The following is an 8,834-nucleotide window of genomic DNA, read 5'->3' on the forward strand; positions in this document are numbered from 1 at the left end:
CCCCCCCCCCCCCCGACCCAAAAGCTAACGTCTGTTGGGACAGGAGCATCAGTCTAACTCATGGCTCATGGCGCTTTTTGCAAAGTGCCATAAATTAAACCAGGCAGCTGCACTTCTGCCTGCGTCCTGAGTCTGTTTGTCATCTTAATATAAAGACTAACAGATGGCTTAAATTGGTAGTCTCTTTTGTTAGTTTTGTTCCTTACCCATTTGCTTTGGTAGACTTTTGTATTTGGGAATGTCATAATCATGGTGATGTTTTGGATGCCAGACCAATGTAAACTTCAGAACTGGATTTGATAGCACTACCTGGTCTCATCAGAGCCTGTTCTGATTTGCAGGACTGTTTTGTTCAGTAGGTGCTTGGATTCCCAAGTCACTAGCTTTATGGCTGGAAGTGCTGATTATGTGCAGAATCATGTTGATGATAATGAGGGGAGGCTTTTTCATTTCATGTTAGTGTAGCATTTACATTGGTCTCAGGAATCTGTGCAGTCCAAACATATAATGTAACATGGATAAATCAACTTAAAATAATAGAACATGTCAGGGATTTGAAAGTTCACTGCACATCCAGAATATCCTGAGGTTGACATGAAGATTAGCCAGTACCATACCTATCAACTCCAGCACAAACGAAGGAGAGACCTCTGAAACCATCAATTATAGGTTATGAAATCAAAGTCTTTTTTCTTAAAAACACTTGAAAAGAATTAGAAATTTGAACATATGGGGTACTGTTTAAAGAAACAAAACAACTTACTCTAAGAAGGGTTAATTTAAAAGTTGACATTGAATTAAATCTGCATATCCCAGCAAATGTCAACATAAGGGCTAGGAGGGACAGTTAGAAATCTTTGACCAAAACAAAAAAAAGGGTAAGGCCATCCCTGACAGCGGTCACAGCGGGTGTGTCTACATGGGGCACTCTACTGCTCAGTAGACTAATTTACTGCACAGTAAAACATCACTGTCTACACATTCATAGTAAACTAACTGCATAGTAGGTACTGCGCAGAAGCACATCTGTAGATGTTGACCGGGAACAAATTTGTTCCCAGTCAGCCCTAATACCAGTGGGCCACAGGGGATGGGGAACTGCCCCAGTCCTGGCATTGCTCAGCTCTCCGCTGCTCCCAGAAGCAGGGAGCTGAGCAGTGCTGGGACTGGGAAGCTTTCTGCTTTCCTGCCCAGCTGGAGGCTGATGAGGAGCTATCCTGCTTCTGGGGCAGCTCCCAGCTAGCCCCTGCCTGGGCAGAGAAATCCCCCAGCAGCCAGGGGCTGGCCAAGAGCTGTCCTAGGCAGCTCTTATCCAGCCCTCAGCCAGGTGGAGAAATACCTAAATATGGCATTGTGGTTCTTATCTGGCTGGACCCAATTTCTGATTGTGCGTCCTCTGTACACTGAAAACATAACAAAGTCAGAATGCTGCATACTTTCCAGAGAGTAATCGGTGTATCCAGTATCTACAAAATTCAGGTAAGCATTCTCCACAATAACCTAAAACTTACCATGTAAAAGCAGCTTATAAATTATTCATATCAGGTTTGTTATGGGATGAGCTAGCTGAGGCTCAACATTTTAGCAAAGTGTTTTTGTAAGGATGTGCTAATTTTTTATATGCTTTTCCATTTTTTCATAGAAGTACAATGACAACAGTCTGACTTCCAGGGACAGATGTAGGATTTTGAGAAGGGGGATGTAGATGCTGTGGTGCATCATCACATATAACACAACATATATTTTTCTCCAGATAAAAAGAAACTAGAAGCCTTACTAATATGCTAAGGGCCTAAAGCTGTACTGTTCCATTTAAGATCAAAACAAAAACAAATATAACTTTATTGACATGTGCATGAATTTGCTATATCATACACTTTATATTAAAAAACAGAACAAACAAGGTAAACATAATTATAAAATATTGTTTCTTTACACCTGTAATCATTAGGGCCAAGTACAAAAGTTGTACTTATTGCATGGTAAGCACATACAAAGCTCACCACAGTCATAACTGAGCAGATGGTCAAGGCACATAGAGCATTGTAAAAATGGTGGATCCCTCTCTAAGATAATCCTGGATGGATGTGGTACAACAGGCAAAATAACAACTTAGTGAGGAGCAGCACAATAGCACCAGCAGCATCTCAGGCAACCAAACTGTGAGAGAGCCTTTCTTTCCTCTCCTGCAGGAGCTTCTTCTCCAGCATGTGTGTTAAGGCGCGCCCTCCCTGTGTCCTTCCCCACTCTTCCCCCTCCCTCGCCTTACTTTCTGTTTCCCTGCAGCCAAGCCCAGCTTCAGCTTCAAAACTCAAAATGTTTTGAAACTTTCTAAATGTATCGACTACCCTCGTTTTGTTTCAAGGCCGTTTCAAAGCCCTTTGTTTCATTTTGATTTCTCTGTTTTGAGCTCAAAATAAATCGAAACAGCGTCAAAACGAAACAGCCAGCAAAATTTCACACAGCCCTAATAAGAAGCTCCAACCACCTATAAAGTTAGACTTCAAACATGTATAATAACTTTATAGCTGGTTGCTATCAAGCTATAATTTGCATGTGTAGCAGGGTCTCCCCTGTGGCTGGGAGCCCCTTTAGTTGATTGGGATCCCAGCCACAGAAGTTCACCATGCCGAGCTTAAAACCCCCAGGCCCTGGAGATTGAGGTAGATCACCCTGTAGTGACCCTCTGGTCCTAGGGGTTTTACGCACCCACAGGGCAGAGAGAATCATCCTGCAGCTAACCTCTGTAATAAGGTGTGATGAGATCTAATGCATGATCCCACAGTCATACCTCCTGTCGTGCACATGTGGAGGGGGCCATGGATTGGTAATATTGTAATACTATAAATAATAAAACAGGCCTTCCAATTCCTGCTGCTATTTGTGTTGGATATTTTGTGATATCCCTTGTCATTTCAGCTAAGAGTTTAAAGTCAGTGGTGCTCAGCCTTTTGGTGCCACAGTCCAAATGAGTGGCATGGGGCTGATCCGCCCACACGGGATCAGGCCCACACGCCAGAATCAGGCCCTGCTACACCCTGGACTCATGCTATTGGACTGGGCCCTACATACCTCCACTCCACCTGGTGGCCAGATTAGGCTCTGCACCACCCTGGCTGGCCCTTTCATGCCCAAATTGGGCTCCTTGCTTCCTTTGCCCTGCCCAAATCATCCCTACACAGTTCCAGCCCCACATGCGCAGATCGAACATGCACAGCTCCTGCCCCATGTGCCTGGATCTGCACAGCATTGGCTCTGCATGCCCAGATCAGCCCTGCATAGCCCACACCCATCTGTCTAGATCAGCCCCATGCCACCTGTGTTTGGCCCTGCATGCCTGATCTAGCATGTAGGGCCATGTTCTCCAGCCCATGGGGCTCCCAACAGGTCCAGAAATCTGGCATCAGGGGAGCAGCAATTAATGGATATCCAGGAGTCAGAAAAACCCGCTGAAAAAAAAAGCAGTGCAGTGAATGCAGGGGCAGCCCACTCTGCTCAAAACCAGGGCCTGGCTGGCCAGAGCCACACTCTGCTGCCAGCCAGGATCTGCATGGCAGGATCGCCACTGTTGCAGCCCCACGAGTCCCCCAGGACGCCAGGTAAGGCTGCCGTGCCAGCCCAATGCTGGCCCTGGCCTCCCCTGCCCCACCCCGGACAACTTGCCACATGCCAGAGTGCACATGGCATGGGCATTCCCCAGAGACAACTAGTGACATCACAAGGTGTGCCAGCACTAGTTGTCCCTGGGGAACCAAATGTCCACGCATGTCTGAATGTGGCCAGAGATTTCAGATAGGAATCCATATGTCAGAGATGTTCTGACCTGTTGTATCTCTCTACTCTAAAAATGGTCTTGAACCAGTATTAATCCCCTACTTTTTTTTTCTCAAAATGGCTGTTACAATGCAACATAAAGGTAAGGCCATTTGAATGGGGTCATGGTATAGAGACAAGCTGCAGGTATTAGAGTTGGCACTGAGACATATCCATAACAGAGGCAATGTTGGAAGCAGAGCATATACAAGCAGAGGGGTGGCACTCCCTACAGGCTGAAGAACAGCAAGGGGTGGAGAGTCGTGTCACTTTTCACTCTGTTCTTGATTTCTATTGTTTTTATGAATATTTCATATAGTTCTGTTAGCAGTTTTGATAAATTAGCTGTTAATGGGCTGCAGGGAAATAAAGAATAGGCTGTACATCCCTGAGCATTCTGCCATGTGTCATTTGTGGCGACCACAAATCCAGTCCTTAAAGTGCCCTGGATTGCCATTAACCCTGCTTATTGCTATCCAGTTTGCTTTCTGAGACTTCTTTTCACTGAGTGTGCTCCCACATTGATTTTTGTCTTGGACATTAATTTTCTATACTGTCCTTTAAAGATTCTGGGTATTTCCTAACCTGGGGCATGTTTCTAGTCCTCTGATCTCATTTTCCTAATCACTGGTAACCTGCTCAGCAGGATATATTCCTTTGTTTCCTCCCTAACATGGCACAGGATACATTCCAATTTGAAAGTGGCTTTCTTCTCATTCTATGGTACTAAATCACACTCCTGGGGTTTGCTTGCAGCTTTCATACAGTATTTATGACGCATCTGCCACCAAAATCCTCACATTTAGGCAGTGACAACTTGGTACTGCCAACATAAATATGTTTTATGTTCTCTGTCCAAAATATCTGTCTTAATTATTAAATGTCAATGAGTTCTGGAGTTCCTTTTTTTGTGAACAGAGGTCTGGTATCCCATGGACAAACCAAAATATCATACACAGAGCTAAAAATACAGACATGAAGGCCAGAGAATTACTGTATGTGCATGTACTAATGCATACTATATTCAAAATGGTATAAATATATTAATATACACAATCATATTTGTATACATGTGTGCTGTGTATATATTATATTATATTATATTATAACTATTTGGATATGAAGATGCACAGATATTGTGTGTATGTTAATATAATTAATGGCACTGTTTTTTATATGCTGTCCATGCAAAAAGGTACATAGACCTACATAAAAAATACTGTATTTCCTTGCATACAATACACCTCAGAATGTAATAAGTACTTTGTTTTTAGAAGACAGAAAGAGGAAAAGGAAGATTTTTTTTCCAGAGTTATGGCTGCTTCGAACAGGGGTAGAGCCTACTATTCAGCTGGTCTGCATGGGTAGATCTGTGATTTTGAAAAGAAGTAAAGAATCTCCAGAGCAGATCATAAGCAGCTAGCAGACAGCAAAATTGCCAGAAAAGGTTAGCTTGATTAGTGAAACATCAAGACCATTAAAAAGGAGAAGTGCTATGAAGTGTGTGCCTCTGTAGTGAAAAGACTGAGCCATTAAGTCAGTTGACTCCCTCAGCTGCCTTAATAGCAGTGCCACAACTGTTGCACTGTGGAGGAGGAATCAACACAGGGTGCTTCTATCCTGAGCAAAAACTGAGCTTCCCCACTTAATACACACAACCCAATTTTGAGGGCCAGATCTGTGGGGAAAAGATGTGTGCTGTATATGAGAAAATACAGTATAAATACAGATATCTATCTGTAAGCAAGTACTTATACTGCTCTATTCCATGCTTCCCTCTGAAACATGGGTCAATATTGCCTGCCACTGCAGGTTTAAAAAAAAATAGTTCATTATAATTACAAAAAGTAGACCTGAAAAATTTACCTAATTTGGTTTAGTAAATGAACATGTGAAAGTGCTTATCTGGGATAAACCTAGGCACAATACATATATTTTCTTTTCTTTTGTTTTAACAGAATGAAAGTGCCCTTGTGAAAGAAAAGGAGCTGTCAATTGAGCTTGCAAACATCAGGGATGAAGTGGGTAAGTAGGGCATCAAACCCAAGCAGTTTAAAAATGTACTTAATCAGTTCATATAAATGTGTAATAAAAGCAGTTACCCCTAGCAACATGAAACTAGGGAACCTGCACAGATGTAATAAAGCAGAATGAAAAGTGCCCTGTAGTGGGTTTTTGTGGCCTTGCAGGGAATAATAATTTTACCTCTCTGTTGTTGTGGAGACAGGTCCATAACCATACCCAGTGGAGCTAATCATGCATTATCTTTACTATACACAGACAGTGATCCATAAATCTGTATCATCTGTTCTCAAATAGAGTCTCCACTTGCCACCCCCTGCTGAGGAGGAGGCTCAGGTCATGCATACTTTGATGAAAAGTGGGAAGTCAGCAGATGCTGCAGTGTACCATGAGCTTGGAATTCCTCACTTTGTTTGTCTAAGTGTATGTGTACTGCAGCCCAGTCACAAAGTAGAAAGCACCAAGGTCAAAAACCAGTCACTGTTTTGTAAAAAGGATCACTTAGTAAAATATTCAAAATATCTCCATAAGCTCTCCATCCCTGAGAGTTAAATCCACTTCTTCTACTCATTCTGTCTATTCTGTAAACATGCTGAGTGTGTGTTCATTTCTCTTTCCATTTGGAAAACTTATAGGAAAGGTAGTGACCATAAAAAACATTCCTTAGATAGAGAGAAGCAAGCCCTACTCAAGACCCAAGCTCAAGACTGAGTTCCTTGGATCTGAATCTTCCCAGAACTGATCTGACTAATAACACAAAGTCAGAAATACTGAGCAGGGCAGAACTACAGGGAAACCTGGTCATCTGGCAATGAACCCACATTGTTCCTGGCTAATAGAAAGATGAAGGCCAAGTAGGGGAGTAGGCAACTGGGAGAAGGCAGCCAAGAGCCTTATACATTAGTTGCAAATCATGTTAATGCTCCATTTTTACATGGTTTGTAAAGGGTTAATAAATTATTATCAGGAACCAGATCCAAAAAGGGATATAGGTACATGCTTTCCCTGGCCTAGCTTTTAGGCATCTTGCCCAAAAGGGAATGAAATGTACACATATGGATTAGGCATCTCTGTTCTATCTACTTTAAAATAGGAGTGAAGGGCACTTCAGTTTGGGGGCCACAGTATTCAGCAGGCTAAGCAAGGGGAGAATTGATTCAGACAGTAGGAAACACTGAGGTGTGGGTCTGAAATCCCACTTCTCCCCCAGGCTCAGGCACCTATCTCAGGGCTGCAGGTAGTTGCCCAGGTGAGACAGATTTGCAGCACTGAAACCTCTGCCTAGGGCAGTAATTCTCAACCAGGGTGCCACAGCATCCTAGGGTGCCTTGAGATCCTTTCTAGCATATCATGAGATGTTAGCACTGCTAGGTGTGCAAACATGATTCACAAGATAAACCATGAGATAGGAAATCATAGTGTTTAAAATATTTTTCCTTGCTGTGGTCTTTTTGAGATCTTTGCAGCAGAAGAGTTGTATTATTTTTCTGTAGTCAAAACATGAGTGAAAATTAAGAGCTGGCTGTTTCTGAGAAACACTTTGAATCTAAGGGATGCCTTCAGTATAAAAAGATTGAGAGCCACCAGCCTAGAGCTAGGAGCCAAGGTCAAATATTTGGGTTCAGGCAGATACCTGGTGTCTATACTATCTTGGTGACCAAGAGCTCTCATCCTGGAAGTGGGAGATCTGAATTCTAGGCCCTCCTCAGCCTGAAAGGGTCTAAGCCCAGCTCTCTGATCTACAAGAGTGTCCAAAGCACTGGGTGAGATAAAGCAGCCTCCACTCCTCTTACTGAACCACAGTTGCTGCACAAAATGAAATTTAAGATTCTTGGGGCCAGAGAGGAGACAGCCAAGAGACAGCCTGATTCTGTTGCTCCGTGAGGAGGGGACTTCAACTTTTTGCCCTGATTCCTGGAACTGCTTATGCATTTTACATTAAGGAGTCACTGAACAAGCCATATAAATGGCACTGGGGAATAGCTACACTCCCACCAGGACACTTAAGAGCTTGCCTATACTACTTGGCACTGGGTCTCAGGGAAGGCAGGACTAAGCACACCCAGCCTATGCTTGAACCACATAGATCTGATGGCTGTCTCCACAGCTGGATGTTGATCAGTGAGCCTTCTCAAGATTCATTCCTGGTGGCAGTTCTTGAACCTTTGGTCTCCAGCAGGTCTCAGAGTGGCTGCAGGAGACAAGTCCAGAGTAGCCTCAGGTGAACGTTCAGCTCTGGAGCAGGTCAGCAGGCTCCAGAGAGCAGGGTGTGCCTGGTCCTATCCTTCACCAGCCTCACCACCAACCTAGTATAGGCTCTCACAGCAGGACAGTGGTGGCTTAACTCAGCTGTAAGCACTTATTTTCCAGCTGAAGTACACCTTAAGCACCTAACTCCTTTTTTGCATCCACCTATAGGTGTTTAACTTGTTGAAATCTATCTGGAAAAATTGATTAACTGCTTATTAATGGGTTGTACACAATGGTGGCTTACAACCATGTATAACACAACACTTTATAGCATATTATATAGCCTATGATAGCTCAGACCTCTCTGAACCAGCTAGTCTCTGAGGTGCCACTTTCCCCTGGCTTTTGCCTGACTTAAGACTAACATAGTTAATTACCTCTCACCTCTTGGGATATAATAGTAATTTATTAACCCTCTACAAGTGGGAAGTGTGACTATTAGCTTGATCAAGTGTCTCCCATCACATATCCCATGAGTGGGTAAGTGCTGGAGACTTCCACTCAGTGTAGAGCACTGTGCTTCATAACTTAACCTTACCAGTATGTTCCACCCACCCTCACGCTTGCATATAAGCCCAGCAACTTGTGCTCCCTGCTGTGCCCTTCAAAGAGGCTTGCATTACCAAAGCCTGTAGATGTATGAAATTTCAGACTGATGCTACCTCACTACCCCATCCCCATGAACACCACAGCAGGGACTAAGACAACATGTACTCTATCACTTTTATCTCTGTTCCCCGCCCCCCATC

General features: G+C 43.5%; 1 protein-coding gene across 3 annotated transcripts in view; it reads left to right on the top strand.

Annotated features, from left to right (window-relative positions):
- Positions 1 to 8,834, top strand: part of MTUS2 (microtubule associated tumor suppressor candidate 2) — a 410,713-nt gene that overhangs the window by 345,675 nt on the left and 56,204 nt on the right. For all 3 annotated transcript variants that reach the window (XM_019525083.1, XM_019525084.1, XM_019525085.1), the window contains one exon: positions 5,772 to 5,838. In XM_019525083.1, the coding sequence (XP_019380628.1) occupies positions 5,772 to 5,838 (67 nt within the window). The remainder of the gene's footprint in view (positions 1 to 5,771; positions 5,839 to 8,834) is intronic.

The sequence above is a fragment of the Gavialis gangeticus genome, unplaced genomic scaffold (genome assembly GCF_001723915.1).
Source record: "Gavialis gangeticus isolate Ggan-Ray unplaced genomic scaffold, GavGan_comp1, whole genome shotgun sequence".
NCBI classification, from domain to species: Eukaryota; Metazoa; Chordata; order Crocodylia; family Gavialidae; genus Gavialis; species Gavialis gangeticus.